Consider the following 17,042-nt stretch of genomic DNA (forward strand, 5'->3'; position numbering starts at 1 on the left):
CACTCTCTGGAACTGTGAAGACCCGCTCAGCGCGGTTCTCTACCTACGTTTTTGCGGTTTTGCATTCGACGTTTTCTCGCCTTTCTAGAAAGTTTCCACTTAATTTTTTTATGCGTGCTGCGTTTCTTTCCGTGTTATCTTCCACTGTGACAAATAAGGCTGGTAAGTGCCTGCCATTCAAGCTTTTCTGCTCGACATTCACGGGAAACGAAGGAGGTGAAGGACGTCGAACGACCCTCGACGCGATTTTGCGAACATTGTTCTCCCCCCTCCCAGAGATAATCCGCGTAGAATCCTCAGTCATCTCCAAAAATAGTTGTCCGGGTTGAGGCAGTTGGGGTGAGAAACCGGTCAGTCGCGTTTGTTTCTTTGCCTTGGTGCGGTTGTGAAAAAAGGAAGCTCTCCCTAAAACGTGCCCCAAAACGAAGTCATCTCGGATTCCGTCCGATCGTCAAGATGTGACTGTCGTCGACTGTGACTGTGTTATTTGCGATCTTTCTCAAATAAATTTTTTTCGGATAACGCTGCATCGTGTGGTACGTACGACATATTGTTCGAATGTTACCACTTCCTCAATTGTATGTCCGTGTCCTGTCCATCAATAAACAGGTTATTTGTGAGCGTGAAGAATGCATGCCTTTCGGCCCTCTTCTGTTGCAATTTATTTTTGACAGCAAGGCGCTTTGTCGTTTCATATGCGGCGAATCCCGCGACGCCGTCAAAGCTTATCGTAAGAAAAAAAAACAAATAACTAGAACTATACATTCCAGTCGCATTCGTTCTGTCGCGCGGGTACCCAACAAAAATAGTTTAGTTTTTTTTTGCTTTTCTTGTTTTTTCAAATGTGGCACAATGCTTTCTCAATGTCCTCGGGAAAATGCTTGTACCACGAAACACAAAATATAGCGGGAAAAGACCAGTATTTAGCCGCCAGCACCGTTTGAAACTGCGCGTACGCAGGCTGCGCCTATTGAAATCACAGTCCACTCGGTTAGGGTTAGGAGGGACGCCGGTGAGAGTCTAGCCCACTGATCTCTATGACAATTGCTGGATCGCGCTTCCCCGCTTGTTCGCTGCAGCGCAAGTGAAGCCACCGGGCTTCACTCGCTTGGGATACGATTTGCCGTTTTTGCTAGCCTTTGCTGCGGTTTTCCAGCGTGCTGACGACACGTTTTCTACTCGTTCGTCGTCATTCGCCGAAGAAGTTTTTTGAAGACTCTGTGTATTGTTGAGACTTGCCGTTGTGAACACGTGGAAAATTTTACGAAAGTGCAGTGTCGCAGGAAAAAGGCACAACGCGTCGAAAGGAAGGGCTGGCGGCGTGTTCAAAGCTTCCTTGGCACGCCGAAGTGCCGTGTCTCTGTGCCTTCGCACGCTTGGATACCGACCAAGAACCGACGCCGTGTGTATGTGTTCAGCGAGTGCAATGTGCGTGAAGCTGTTCGTGCCTCTCGATCAGCGTCTTTTCCCCTCGCGGTTTAGGAACGAGCTTAATCCAGCGTCCACTAGCGACGGAAGATGGGGAGAAGGTACGTCTTTTTTTCGTCCTTAGACTATTTACACAGTACCGTGCACAACAGCTCCTCATCACTGATCAGTGCTGGCTTATTATCAACCTACTTAATTGCACTTGACGTTTGAGCGCGGCTCGCCTAATTGTAATTGGTCAACAGATTGCACACGACCATATCGGCCGCGCTTCAAAGATTTTCATTCTCGCCGTCTTGTACTTTTGCTTTCGAAAACCCCCCTGGCTCCACAACGTTGCCCTATTCGTGCTCCCACGGAATCTATTAGAGTAGATTTGGGACATAGCACACGTACAGATCTCCCCCTTTTATTGATAGCAACTCACCGGAACAGCTGGACGATCCAGAACTCCGTGGCCGATATATATAAATGATCTAAAGGCATCTACGCGCGACACACGTTCAGAACTTTGGCGCGGCGTCAATTCTTGACCGGTATCCAAGCGTGCGAAGGCACAAAGATGCATCACTCGGCGTGCCAAGGAAGCTTTGATCACGCCGCGACACCGGCGACACGTTTTCGACGAGTTGTACCTTTTGATACGGCTTCACGCACATTGCACTCGCTAAACACATTCACACGGCGTCGGTTCTTGGTCGGTATCTAAGCGCGCGAAGGCACAGAGACACGGCACTTCGGCGTGCCAAGGAAGCTTTGAACACGCCGCCAGCCCTTCCTTTCGACGCGTTGTGCCTTTTTCCTGCGACACTGCACTTTCGTAAAATTTTCCACGTGTTCACAACGGCAAGTCTCAACAATACACAGAGTCTTCAAAAAACTTCTTCGGCGAATGACGACGAACGAGTAGAAAACGTGTCGTCAGCACGCTGGAAAACCGCAGCAAAGGCTAGCAAAAACGGCAAATCGTATCCCAAGCGAGTGAAGCCCGGTGGCTTCACTTGCGGGAGCGGCAAGCGCGATCCAGCAATTGTCATTGAGATCAGTGGTCTAGCCTCAAACTGAGTGACTGGGCTCGAAAACGGTTTGTTGCCCCTGGGGTCGAGTGTTTTTTGGAAAGGACCTTTTCCGAGAAGCGTTCTGCGCACGCGCGAGCGCCCGATGCCAAGCGGTGGAAGTCGGAACGAAAAATCGAGGAAATTCGGAAGGAGGCTGTATATCAGCGAGTAGAACACGTAACGGCAACATATATATAATTGTGTTACACAAAAAAAGAAAGTCGTTGGAAAGGAAAACACGACGTTTGGGTGGGCGCCACGGATGCCCATCTTTAAAGTCGCGTTGGGCACGCGCCGCTGCTCAGAGAGCGAAGAAACTGGTAGCTAGCTCCCATTATCGATTGGTAGCGCAGGTAGGTCACTTCCTCGATTTTTAGTTCGTGCAGCCACCGCCTGGTGCCGTCGGTATGTGGAAAAGGTCCATTGCCCGCACAAGCAGAGACACTGGAGCGGCCTAGAGCACTATATAGCTCCTACGGAGCAGAGTAGCGCAATCTAGAACGCCGTCTCTCGGCGACTAGCGGCGAACGCCCGGAGGTTCCAACTGCGGTCAGAAATGCATGGAGAACGTGAGAAAATCGTTGTTTCTTCAGTTTTGTGGGGATGTACGGAATGGCAATCATTTTTGACATAATAATGAAACATTTTAGAATAATTTGCGATAAGTTTTGTGCCATGCAAGGACGTAACTTTTTTTAAAAAATTGCCTGAGCGGCATCATGCAGCAGACGACACGGCGACGTCACACTATTCACGTGACCCGCTCCGGCCAACCCGAAAAGCCCATCTCCGCTGCGAGCAAAAATCGTCTGCTTCAAACGCCATTGCCCTGGAAATTGCCTTCTCAAAATTTGCACAAGCATCCGATATTATTAAAACTTTTATAAAGTGTTTAGCGCCTTACTAACTTCACGACAGGCTAGTTTTGAAAAGTGTGAACTCGCCGTTATTTTTTTAATCAGCCGTGTTATGTCGATCTCCATGTATTCTCCCATAGGGCGGGCCGCCTCTTGGAACCCTGAGTACCACGTGACTCGTGCCTGGCTGCTCTGTCGGCCATGTTGTCGGCGAAACACGGGGTTCAAAGGATTGCGCTACTCTGCTCCGTAGGAGCTATATAGTGCTCTAGAGCGGCCTGATGTCCTGGTTGCAATCGTCTATAGAGGTTTAACCCGTTTCACTCAAAATTCTTGCAAAAGCAGCTTCCCTCTCCTCCTCTTACATGGTGGTCAAAAGTACGCGATGTGACGTCAGTGCAACCCATGTATGGGAAAAACGAGAAAAAGTATCGTTTCACCCGTTTCTAAGTTGCTGCCGGCACTGAAACTTTTTGGCTGCTTTTCGATAAGCCCATAAAATAGCTTGCGTACAAACATTAGAGCGGAAAGCCCTCGCAGTTCTTATAAATAAATATTTTGTGGTCGAGAGTGACTCCGCTGGGCGAAAGTGTAGTGCACGTAGTGCAGCTCAATGAGGCGAGAGTTGGCGAGAGTTCCCTAGGGTTACCGCGGAGTCGGTGGCGGTTTCGTTGAGTTGGGTCTAGCAGACGACAAGCTCGAAGGCTTTGCTCACTCCCGGAAAGCCGCTGTCGAGATGGAACTTTTTTTTCACTCATCAACTTCTAGGCTTCCCCGAGGACGGTCTCATTGGCGGCGAGTTCCTTCGTTTATTCCACTACGAGAGCAAGCCTGCCAGCTCAGCCGTAGGGGCTCCGGTACGTTTGATTTTTTTAAATCGGCGTTCGAACGTTTGGCAAATACCGATTCGATCTCCAAACACCCGACATAAGGATCGCAGCACACCATAAAATACTCGCCTCCAAGCACAGCGTACATGCTTCAATATTCTTACTTTTGTGCGTTTCTCCCACTGATCTCAATGTTTCTCCCGACACCGACGTGCTCCCGATCCGCGATCCAGTCTACTACAATCGACTACAATAGGGATCACTGGAAACGGTACTTTCTGAAACTTCGGGATCTGGTTCCAACTTGGTTCCAAGGGTTCTATGCAATGGGTACGTGTACGGCATTACCGCGTTACAGCCCAGTAAAGACCTGCCTCGATAGTGCAGCCATAGCCTCGTACAGCACGAGTCAACGGCACGGACATCGCGCGACAGTTACCATAACAACCGTCGTTGGCGTCGCTACGTCACTGACGCCGCTGATGCGAGGCCGCCACGGCGACGCTGTCAAGACCTCGACTCGTTACTAAATTCCGCGCAACAGCAGCAGGTGCCGTCGTCAGCTGTCGGTCGTCCACTTCGGACAGTTCAGAGCTTTCACCGTGGCGCGTCCCTACCATATCCATATGCTCCCCTTGTCCGAAAGGATGCTCCTCGTGTCTGGTTTCACGTACGTGAGTGCTCATGCACATCAGCGGTCGAACTGTTGGGTCGACGTGTCTGCCAGCGGTCAGTAGAGCTTTAAAAGAGATTGAAGTGAGGCTAGCTACAGCTCCCGATGAAGTCCTGCGCTTGGTGTCTGCTAGTGCTATGCCACGCCTGGTGGGCGGGCTGCGCCGCATCTGACGATGTCCCGCTCCTACTGGTCGTGTCGTTCGACGGCTTCTGGTACCAATACCTGTCCCTCTACAACACCCCCAATATCCAGGCGCTGGCGGCCGAAGGAGTTCGCGCGGAGTACATGAAGAACGTGTACGTGACCAAGACTTTTCCCAACCACTTCACGCTGGCGACGGGGCTGTACGAGGAAAGCCACGGCATCATGGGCAACTCCATGTACGACCCGACGCTCAACGAGACCTTCGACCTGAGCAACACCGACCCCAGGTGGTGGGACAACGGGCAGGTGGTGCCCATCTGGGTACGAGGTTGACTGGATAAAATCTCACCGGACGAAAAAAAAGCTCACCCGGCAAAAGCTCATCCCTTCCTTTGATCTTGGTAACCAGGATGAAAGCTCACCCGACGTCAAACCTGGCCGTGCTAAACTGTGGGCATGCAAGACGGGCACATGTCTGCAGTCGTTCGACTGCAGACATGCGACTGAGAACAAGTTTTACAGATTGTGCTGGGGGTTAATCCGATATTGTTCTTAACCTATGTGGGTGCTACATCTGTCCTTGATTTGCACTAATCTCGAACCTTGCTCAAGCCATAATACTTTTTCATTGATTGAGCCACTTTTGCAGGCAGTTGTAATATTATTTAAGCCCGTGGAGACACTTTTATCTGGGTGAGTTTTTCTCCGGGTTCACTAGCACAGCTTTCTTCAAGTCTGTGAATAATTCGGTTAGCCTTAGTCCGGGATTCAAGTATGAGCTCTGGTTGGTTGCGAAAACTCCCAAGTCAATGCCACACTCTGTCTGCGCAGATTGCAAATCAGCTGCATGGCACGTCGAGGCGTAGCGGGGGCATGATGTGGCCGGGCACCGACGTGACGTTCCACAATGGCCGCGCCCACCGCGTGCTGGCTTACGACCCCCGTGTGAACTTCACCACCCGGGTAGACACGGTCATCTCGTGGTTCCTGGACTCGGCGGAGCCTGTCAATTGTGTGCTCCTGTACCACGAAGAACCCGACGCGACGGGCCACCGCTTTGGGCCATTCTCAACTGAGGTTCGGACCCAGGTCGAGGCCGTCGACAATCTGGTCGGGCAGATGGTGCAAAGCCTGGCGGCAGCGGGCCTCTTGGACAGGTCGGTGTGCGGTTTGCGGGACGCGGTGGTTTTTTATGGCAGTAAGTGAGAAATCTGCAGCTTTTCAGCATTGTGCGAAGTGACAGTGATAGCTGTTATTGCACGTAGTAACGCCCACTTTTACACATATCCAGTTTTTATTAACTCAATCAAACACAACAGCCTCATGGCCACTGAAGGGCAAAGGAAAGGGAGCACACTGCACATACGAGTTAACGTCCCTGCCTGTGAATAAATCGAGACGTGTACCATTGCGAGTGGTGGGTTGTTTTATGACAGTACGTGCATACCGAATTCTACGGTGAGGAACGTGTAGCGGTGTGTTTTGCTAAATGTAGAAGTAGAGGGCAGTGCCACTTGGCAAATTAAGAGCCAAATGCGCTCGCTTCACCTGACATCATGGGGCGCACGCGAGACAAGAGTTTTCTGCCTGTCACAGTGCCGACACCGCGAATGCAGCTGGGAAGTCCCACCTATCTCCGTAAAATGAGAAAGCGACAAATTGTTTGCCATCAGTTTCATCACGACTTACTGTGACATCACGTTTCCTTTCTTTGCCGTTACCTTCTCGCGCTTTTCAGGCTGAACCTGTTGCTGGTGAGTGACCATGGCATGGCCTCGGTGCCGTCTGCCAACGTGATCGATGTGGACGCCATCCTGGGTGCCGACGCTTACTTGGAGTACGGCACCAGCCCCGTCTGGAATCTGGTTCCTCGTGGAGGTGAGCAGGACTGTTCCAGCAGGTCACGGACTCTACCTCACTAAGATTCCTAGAAACTATCACCGACTGCTGCGTTTACTGTGCCCTCATTTGTAGTCCCTCGACTTCTGCCTGATGACGTCGCAGAAGTGTCGTGCTGTCGCCTGCCACAACCACGCCGTGGCATAGAAGGTGGGAACGGCAGACACCGGTTTCGCTGTAGGTCGGTCTCCGCCTTTTCAGTCGACGGAGATTTCAGCAGACAGAAAGTGGGGCTCTACGACGGCTGGAACTCTCATGTTTTGCTTGTCGTTTTTGCCGAAACTTCTGCGACCAACCACCGGGGTCGGGACATTCGACAAAGTGACACGCCGGCTGCTGTGACATGATTCGTTGCTACTTCGGGACCACTTTTGGTGCATGCGGTACAGGACAATAAATGCACCGGTTGAAGATGCATTTTAGGCACCGTACCCTGACTGGGCCTCCTTGCAGGTCACACTGCCGAGGAGCTGCACAGCAAGCTAGCGCAGGCATCGAGCCGGGGGGTGCGGCTGCGAGCCTACCTGGCTGCCGACATCCCTGCCGAATACCACTATGCCGGCAATGCCCGAGCGCTCAGCGTTCTCCTGGAGGCAAATGAGGGCTGGGAGTTGGTCAGAGGCAATCCAGGGCCCCGGGACAACCGGACTGTATGTGAGTAGCCTCCTGCTACTCTGGGGTGGAGGAGGAAAGCTCCAATGGATAAGGACCCAGATGACCAAGTTTGCAAAGAAGTAATATTTTGCAGACTTTGTGGTGATGAGAGCACAGGCTAGCTGGTGAACGTTGAGCACTTTGACATACCCGAGTTTTGGGTGTCTCAAAATGCTGAAATTAAAGATAGTCGGAAGCAGTGGCATAGCCATAGGGAAGGCTTATAAGGCTTCAGCCCCCATGAATATCCAGCCGACCCTATAACATACCTGCCAAGTCTCCCGCATTACCCTGGAGAGTCCCGAATTTCGACCACTTCGTATGGTTGTATGATTGACAGAAACATCTCTCGGAAAATGCAAAATATCGCCCTCCCCCCCTCCTTGCACTTAAACGAGGAGTTTTTGCCTTAGCAACATTTGGCAGCAATGATAGCGAGACCCAGCTGTATCTCACTAGCATGAGCAGTGCAATACAAGTGTAGTACTACATTATCTTCATGTAAACTCATTGTCACTATTTCTTTTATAAACCCCCCACCTTCTTCCTCCCCCGTCTTTGAAAATCTTCCACATTTGGTTTCTCTGAACTTGGTAGATATGCTATAATATACACACGCATTATGACCTTCCCCCCTTTCCCCCCCCCCCCCCCCCCCCCCCAAAACGAAAAAAGAATCCTGACTACCTCACTGGTGGGAAGCTTGTCTTAAGATTGCCGTCTGATGTCACACAATTTCTTCAGTACAGAACGTCTGCTACACTAGTAGTAAATACGCTACTGCATAACGCACATTAAAGATCCCAGGTTAGCATTGACCATAGTTACTGTTAAAGGCTACACCAATCTAAACATTTTGCGAGACAGTGATGGGCTTTTGAGACATTCATTAGTCAGATTTTGTTTTATTGTCGCCTATTCCGAAACTCGATGCAGGAATGCTGCAAACCCTGTCTAGAATGATGCATAGACTAGGAACATACTGGTTTTGGGTACTCCATCACAATCTTGGCAACTTGCCTTTGGCACATTCACCACGGATGCGTTGACGAGATAATGACGAGGTGCCTGAAAATGCTACGTTGCTTTTTTAGGCATCATTGTTGTCAGCACTTCGAGTGCTCTATCTGTGTCTATTTTTAAAATTGGGCGATGAAAACTGTAAAAACTTGTTGATGAGTACTATCTCGAAATCTGGTGCTTTTTTGCTCCTTTAAAATAACGACTGCAGTTGCAGTCGCTATAAGAGATCTGGATTACTAGTTGCAACATGTCTAGTAAATCCATTAATTCAAAAGTTTATTAACAGATTTTAGTTAAATATTGAAATTACTAGCCCTATAAACATAGTGAAGGCTGAAACCATGTAACTGACAACCCACTTTTTAAAACATCTTAAAGCATATATTTTGCGAGTTCTACACTGGTACTACTGGCTTCAAAGTGTAGCTGCTCTGCCTTTCTTTTCCCCATGCAAGTTTGAGACTATAAACTAATGGCACTGGATGTTATGTTTTTTTATTTAAAGACTTGAGCGCATGTTGGTGATCTACATTGACTTAAAACGAAAGAAGCACACAAGAAGACAAAACAGACGACACAGCTTTCATGTGTCGTTTGTTTTGTCCTCTTGTGTGCATACGACACGAAAGCTGTGTCGTCTGTTTCGTCCTCTTGTGTGCTTCTTTCGTTTTAAGTAAATGTTATGTTCTTGGCACTGTTTGCCACAAACCTCGAAAGTCCTTTAATTCCTTTAAAAGGGGGACTCCGATTCTGTTCTATCTTCAAAGAGTGCAGTTACAGTTGAATCTCGTTAATTCAAACTCGAGGGGGACCAAAAATTTGTTTGAAAAAAGCAAAGTTTGAATTACCGGCAGTTTCCTCCCATAGAGATGCATAGGATGGGACCGGCATGTTAGTTTGAATTATCCACAAGATTGAATTAATGAGAGTCGATTGTATCACCATTAGGCATTAACAGCCAGTGAACAAGCTGCCATGTTCGATTGTAGCTTGCCCGTCTGACTGCTCGCAAAGTAATTGTTGGACTCGAGCAATTCCTGTACCTTGGATTGCTCCCTTGTAATGTAACTTGTCTTGCCAACAACCTTCGGATAAGTGCTTCGAAAGGCCTTGCAGAACGAGCGTTCACTTCCGTCTACCTTGCTTTGTGCAAATTAGGAGGTAACAACGGGTGTGGAGCATGGCAAATCTTAAGTGATAACATTGGTGCTTCTGATAAAAGGAGTCAGGAAGATATCATTAGAAAAACAAAAAAAGGAACCAGACAATATGTTTGATGCATTTGCTTTGCCACAACACTCTGCAGTTGTCCACTTGCTTGTAAATTTAGTTATCCTTTATATAACGTCTGACATTAGTGTTTTCTTGCAAAATGAAGCTAAAATTGACTAGTTACCGACTTTGCAAGTGATACCTTCCTGCTTCTTCCAGTTTATTAACGCCTCGCCAATCTGGGCCCGCTGATGTCTGCCTCTATGCCCCGCCATTTCGAGGTAGCCGAGATGCGTGGGAAGATGGTGAACCTTTTCCTCTAGATTCATTAGGTGAACTGTGAGGTGCAGATGGAGCCCACGGCTACAACAACAGCCTAGACTCTATGCACCCGCTGTTTGTGGGGCGTGGGCCGGACCTGGTCCGTGGCCTGGTGGTGGGGCCCTTCCCCAACGTGGACCTTTTCCCCCTCATGTGCGTGCTATTGCGCCTGCCCGTGCTGCCCTCCAACGGCTCCTTGGACCACGTTGTGTCCATGCTGCGCCTCGCTGGGACCCCGCAAGACCGGCAGGTTGTCCCGGTCGTGTTCTTGGGTGAGTGGCCCTCACTTCAGGCAGTGCGTTGGTTCGAGTATGGTGCTTAAAAACCTTGGAGAGAGATTTCCTTCGCGCAGACAGTAAAACGTCATGGATACATTTTTCGGAGGACCCCGAAAAAAACATGGTTTGGGAAAACCTAGCTATTTGCAGTGAGATGTTCGGCTATCGACGCTTGGTGGAATTTTTTCCCAACCTAGAGTGAAGATACTTCAACTTCTTCTGCTGGTGCAAGCACGTGCAATGCCAAGCTTTTATGCACTAGGAAAATTAAAAAATAACTGCGTGCCTAGCACGTGCACTACCCATAGTGAAGGAAACAGAAGTGCCCCTAGTGAGCTTCTCACCGCAAATTGATAGTGGTTAGAGAAGCAGATCTCCCACAGCAAGTTTTTTCATTTGGACTTTTATCGCATCTTTGGAGAACTACCACATTTATTCAAATATAGGCTGGCACTTTTTTTTTTGGATCTGTTCTAAAAAATTAGCGGTCGATCTAGTATTGTCGTGACAAAAGAATGTTGACTTAGAAGAGGGAACAAAATGTCCCAGCCCATCAACTTAACCCAGCTGCTCCTTTGCATCAACCGCTGCTCCTAGCACACTGGTGTGAAGTAGTGAAGCTAGACGCATGCACCGGCATGTATCTGGGAAGCTTGACTTGGGCATGCCTTGAACTGAGCACAGTTAGAAACTCCACGTGAAATCAGACTAGTGGAACTGGGGGAACTGAGCACAGCGGAAGTGTGTTTGCATGCATGCCAGAGAAAAGAAAGATAGAAAGATGCTTGGGCTATCACAAAAGCCTGAACCACTTTCAAGCAAAGTCCAAGGTCAGAAAGGCAAAGTGTTTAAAAAGTGGAGAAGTAGAGCAAAAGGAGGAGGGTAGCAGCGGCCGGTCAGCCGAACATGTCGTTTCAGAGGGCAAATACAACAAAGGTCACACCTGTTTGTTAACGTAACAGCTTAGAAAATCTGTTATTAAAATGTAACAAATTAAATTAACAATGAACTCCTGTGGTGTTCACCGAGACCTAAGTTTGTTAATGTAAGAGTCAGGAAAATTATTAACCAAAAACGTATCAGTCATGGTCTACTGTATTACAATTGGAAACAGCGCACAAATAGCAAAGACAAGGAAGGTGAAGATGGGACAAGCACTGGATTTAAATCAGATTGTAAAATGTTTTGTCATCATCATTGCTAACTTCGCAATACAGAACACGAGTGCCCTCGCATGGATGCATGCATGAAGAAACGCAGCTATGTATATAATCATAATTAGATGTGTACAAATATTCGAAACTTCAAACAATTTGTGAGTAATGTTCGTTATTCGATTCAATTTGCCACACACTTTTACTGTTAGTCTTCAGGCTCTTAGAATATTTTAAATTTATTATTAATGTCTTCAGAATTCTCCAGTTTCTTGCATGAAGCTTTGCCGCTTTGCAACAGTGCTTTGACATCAGGCTTCACCACTTTGCCCAGCGTGCACGTCAAGCTTCACTGTTATGTGCTGACATGTTAGGAGAAACGGCTGACTTGATGGCCTTGGAAATTTCACTCACAATTGTAGAGCAGTCTTCCTTTGTTTTTATTGTACTCAACCCCTGATTTATAAATGACAGTGCCAGAAAAGAAAACCTCAAGCTTTTTTTCAAATAAAAACTAAATATGGGGCCTATAAATAGAAGATTTAAATTATTTCAAATAAAAAAGGTAGTCATTGCTTGGCTTGCCATGTTCATGTTTATGCAGCTCCTCGGGGTCTTTTCTAGATAATACAGTGATTAAAAGCTTATCATAAAGTAAAACTTTTTTTTTTGATAGGTATGCTTTTGGGAAAACGTTCCAGCTGTGATTTCTTTAAGTATTTATGCTCAATCCAAATTATTCAAATTTTAATTTGATTCTTGGTCAGAATTTAATAATCATAATCGATTCACAACAAAAAAAAAGTGATATTCATACCCCTAATATTAATATCACAAATATTAACTGTATTTAGTTACTCTATGATTCGTCACTTTAGAGCTCTGATAGCAGCTTGTTTTCACATGCTTTATTTTCTAAAAATAATGTTTGTACGTATATTGGGGAAGAGAATTGGCACCGTGCACCGACTCCCCTAGGATGAAAAAAAATGCTACTGTTTTTAAAAAGTCCTGTAATTGTTTTGATTGTCTCCATGCCGATTTCCCTGCACCCCGAACATCACTCCTCTGCTTGCAATGGCTTGCTTTTTTCATAGTCAGTCCCTCAGACCGTGTTACCAACTTTAAAAGCGTTTCCGTTGAGCTGCGTATTGGTGCATGCAGCATTGTGAATATATGCCCTTAAGTGGCAGGGCTTCCCTGCAAGTGTGGGTAATTGCCAGTGCGGTTCGTGCAGTGGCACTGGGGGTGCTGTCGGCGACGACTCTGGTCGCTTTGACGGCCCTGGGCTTCCAGTTGTGGAAGGGCCGCGGCAGAAAACAGATCCGGGAAGTGGCCCTTGCCTGGAGCCGCCCCGAGGAGCAAGCGCAGCTGCTGGTGGCAGAGGACCTATGACGCCACCTTGAGCCAAAGGGTTGACCCTCCCTTCACGTAGCCGGAGAGATATGCTGGCCTTTCCTTATGCACCGTCTTAATGCCTCTGGGGAAACGCCGGATGAATGTAGAGAAACATCTAGGGAAAAGATGAGATCTAGGGAAATATATTGGGAAGTGCTGGATTTTAAGAAACACCAAGGGAAATGCCAGAAGGATCTAGGGAGGCATATAAAGAAACATTTAGGGAAATGCCGGGATCTAGAGAAATGTTTAGGGAAGCGCTGGGACTAGGGAAACACCGAAGGAAGTGCCAGATGAATCTAAAGAAGCACATAGAGAAATGTCTGGATAAATGCAGTGATCTAAAGAATTTCCAAGGGAAGTGCTGGATCTAGAGAAATGCCAGATGAAAGTGTTGTCCTGAAGGTCCTGCTGAAAGGGCAGCTGAAGTGCTCCATTCTCTGATTTTCCTTTTGGGGCATTCTGCTGACGTGGAGATGACAGTTTCTTGGTTCCTACTTTTTTGTGTGTGAGGTTGAGAATCATCTTTGCCCCAAACAGTATTGTGTGACGGTGGTCGCTCACTCAACTAGCACTACCAAAGCAGCTGTTCTGCTTTTTTCATGCCACTTATGCTTCTTATCTTGACAAAAGGATGTTCGCTTTTTGGAAGTTGTGAAGCCGATAAAAGCGGTTTTGAATTTTTTTGCTACCAGTAGGAAATTATTATGTCATAGAAGAACTGTTAAAGACTTTTTCGTGGTGGTATTTTGGTTCCTCGTTGTAGTTCAGTGTTTCCCAAACTGTGGTTTGCAACTGCAAGGAGGTCACAAAAGTTTCAATAAAAAACACTTAACAACTCAAAAAAAAAAAATCGAATTGGGCATTTGGTAGTGGCGATGATAAAAACAAAGTGCAGGTCGCAGCTCAACGTCGAGTCAAAACCAAGGGTTGCGATGTCCCCACTTTGCTCTCGCTTGGAGAAACTGTGCTCTAACAAACAAGCTCACCTTAGACATCAGGGACAGTCCTTCCTGATGGCATGCATGTTTTTTTCGATGGTTTCTAGGCAACCTGATTCGCTTTGACTATATTGACTGTCAAGTAAAATTTCAGTGTTAATTTCAGGTACTGCTACTCTTCATGTACTGAAATCAAAAAATCTTGTGGTATCGCGAAAAGCCAGCCAAGTGTGTGGGGAGGGGAGGGGGGGGGGGGGCACGGCAGAGGGTGGGTTGCAACAATATACTCTTTTTATCCTCTTGATGGTTTGCAGGGTGGCAGTTTGGAAAGCATTACTGTAGCTGATTCCAGCTCATAGAGTTTATCTATATCCCACAAGTATTTGTCTAAATCTCTATTTATACAAAGTAAGCTCCATCATGAGGATTTTGTTGCTCTATGTTTGTTTTTTGGTTCTAGACATTCCAGTTGATTTTCCTTGCGGCCATGTGTAACTTGCTTTCATCTTGAAGGGGAGAACCACAGACGTACAGTGCGTTTCTTGCAACCGAGCGACTATCGTCAAATCTATGTTTCAAAATGTGCTTACATGGGTAATAATGTGTAGTGTCTGTCGCAGCCCCGTGCGAGTGACAGATGAAGAAGTGCAGGCATGGTGTTTGTTCTCTTGGTGTGTCTCGCTCTCATACTTAACTAAATCACTTGTGCCTTAGTAAAACATGGGCCTCTGGTACGGCCAGTGATGGCAAAAACGGAGAGTTGGCATTTACTAACTATGCTGTATCATGTTATGCATTTAAACTACCTTGCTGTTGAGCACTTAACAGGTTATGGGTGTGGGCAATTGTGCCCTTGGATGAGCCTGTTTGGTGGCCATGTTGTTTAACACCCACCGCAAGCAAATTTTGCTCATCGTGCGTGTTCTTTAAGATTTGGTTGTCACAGAAAAAAAAACACTAGTTTTTACGTTTAATTGAAATATACGTTTTGATGAAATAACCATTAAGTGATCTTAAATGCACGCACACACAAGTATCTTAATTTCCCATGTAAAAGGAGGAATTCGTGTTGCTCCACGACGAGCCGAGCTTTTTGTTTTGTGGTTCTTTTCCTAAAAATGAGTATAAATCTATGAGCAACATTGGATTGCAATGCTGCTGAGAGGTGGACAGCTTAAACCTTCGCTTACGTTAGTGGTGGCAAGAACATTGTTGGGAGTTGGGCCTCACTAAGGTTGTTGGTTGTCCTCTTTCTGTTACAGTCTCTCATTCAATGTGTTCAACTTCTACCCTATCTCGCTATTTGTGCACAATGTTACCAAAGTTATAGGGGCTGGAGTGTAACAATAGCTTTTGGAGGAAGGGAACAAGGAACTGCTTTCTTTCTTGGACCCTCTTTGTATATGCATTCCCGTGTTGCTTCTCTCTCTCGGAGATTAGCCAGTCATTAAAAATCTACACAAAAGCGGCTTTCCGCTCTCTCTGACCCATGGCTTTTGCAGCATATGTGCAACTAGCGAGATAGAGTGTAGCTTCTTGCTTTCATTCTGCTTGGACTGCGGTGGTAGCTAGAGACACCGCATATGCTCTCGAAAGGTCAGTGCTGGTTATACAGTTGTTTCCATCATGCGCTCCTTCATAAAGCCTCCATATTCCGGTTGCTAGCAGCCCCTGAATTAAGACAAGTGTGTGGGGACCGATTTCACGCCGAAAGAATGGTTGATGGAAATTCTGTGTGAACATTACTTCGATATACGTTTGAAGCATTTGGCACATTTGCCACTGACAAATCGGGCTCTTATTTCTGCTATTGTGTATGTGGTGATCAGAAACAGTGCAAAAGAGGAACATATACAACAGGACAAACGCTGACTCACAACTATTCATTTTTTTTTTTGCTTGTAGAAAATAAATAAAACAAACAATGTATCGCACATTTAATGAAGTGCCAGCGCTTGCCGTAGTGTGCACATATCATGGGTGGAAGATGCACGTGTGCATGTATGGTGCGCTGTTTGTTTTATTTCTTGTTTTTTGTAAGTAGAAAATTAATAGCTTTTAGCCAGTGTTCGTCCTGTCGTGCATGTTCCTCTTTTGTCCTTGCCTTTCGCACTGTTTCTAATCGGCATGTACAACTACCAAAACTTTCACCTCTAATACAGTGCTATTGTGCTCCTTTCAAGAGCACGTGCTATGGCTCCAGCGGCAACTTAAATGCCTTCCATGGAACAATCTTTGGAATGGTTGTCTGAGATCTCATTGGGTATGTTTTATAGTCATTTTAAACACTTAAGCTTTTGCATCTAGTCCCTTATAAATAAAAATATTATGTATAAGAATGTGTCTTGCGCATATAGATATTTTGCTGGAAGAATCAAATAAAAACTTTTTAAACATACCATTATTTCATTGTCCATGTTATCCGTGCACAGCACAGCCTGAAGCCACTTGAAATATATGTGTGAGTTTGCGGTGGTTCAGTAAATTATGATGGATGCATGTACCTAGTATATCTAATCCACCGTTTTTCAAACTGCTAGTTTGAGAGCTTTTGGAGGAAGCACATACTTCCACCATGGAGGGACTGGTTCAATAGGGGGCCCAGATCAGTTGCTTGTGCAGTTTATACCCCAAAAGCTTAGTCGTTTGGAAAATGGTGGCTCTTCTGCCTTGCAAAAGAATTATGCATACAAACTAAAAATGGGTTCCATAACATTCGTGATTTGCACTTACGACTAACTGGACAATAAAAGGCAGATAGAGAAAAAACTGAGTGCGCAGGCGAGCTGGTGGATGTTGATCATAATGTAGAAAAACCGAGACTGTAGTAAAAGCAAGGAAATGGAGTCGAAGAAGAAAGACAGGGGAAAAGAACGTCTTTGAGACATTCTTTTCCTTGTCTTTCTTCTTCGACTTTGTTTCCTTGCTTTTACCACAGTCCTCGGTTTTCTACATTACGATCAGATAGAGAACATCTATATACAGATCTAAAAGAAATTTGTGTATTCAAACGAATAAGGTCAGGAACATTGCTTTTTTATTGTATTGTGCATTTATGTCATGTCTCATTCATCTATATAAAATTCTTACACCTGCTGTAATTCTGGATGCTAAGTACAAATATAAAATATTTTTTTATCAGTTTAAAAAAAAATATTTTTATAAAAAA

General features: G+C 46.3%; 1 protein-coding gene across 1 annotated transcript; it reads left to right on the forward strand.

Annotated features, from left to right (window-relative positions):
* The first annotated feature begins 4,631 nt into the window (after positions 1 to 4,631).
* On the forward strand, positions 4,632 to 16,209 carry LOC8033831 (bis(5'-adenosyl)-triphosphatase ENPP4). The gene is made up of 6 exons (XM_029977791.3): positions 4,632 to 5,314; positions 5,825 to 6,150; positions 6,732 to 6,871; positions 7,346 to 7,546; positions 10,132 to 10,374; positions 12,772 to 16,209. The coding sequence occupies exons 1-6, from the start codon at positions 4,952 to 4,954 to the stop codon at positions 12,927 to 12,929; spliced, it is 1,431 nt and encodes a 476-aa protein (XP_029833651.2). The 5' UTR covers positions 4,632 to 4,951; the 3' UTR covers positions 12,930 to 16,209.
* Positions 16,210 to 17,042: the final 833 nt, after the last annotated feature.

Source organism: Ixodes scapularis, unplaced genomic scaffold (genome assembly GCF_016920785.2).
Source record: "Ixodes scapularis isolate PalLabHiFi unplaced genomic scaffold, ASM1692078v2 PGA_scaffold3__209_contigs__length_174095766, whole genome shotgun sequence".
Classification (NCBI taxonomy): Eukaryota; Metazoa; Arthropoda; class Arachnida; order Ixodida; family Ixodidae; genus Ixodes; species Ixodes scapularis.

Bases quoted from the DNA above. Each gene is read 5' to 3' on its own strand.
- LOC8033831 (XM_029977791.3), top strand. From the start codon at position 4,952: ATGAAGTCCTGCGCTTGGTGTCTGCTAGTGCTATGCCACGCCTGGTGG. The intron at 6,151-6,731 runs GTCGGTGTGCGG...CGCGCTTTTCAG, and splicing joins GCAGCGGGCCTCTTGGACAG to GCTGAACCTGTTGCTGGTGA. The intron at 6,872-7,345 runs GTGAGCAGGACT...GCCTCCTTGCAG, and splicing joins GAATCTGGTTCCTCGTGGAG to GTCACACTGCCGAGGAGCTG.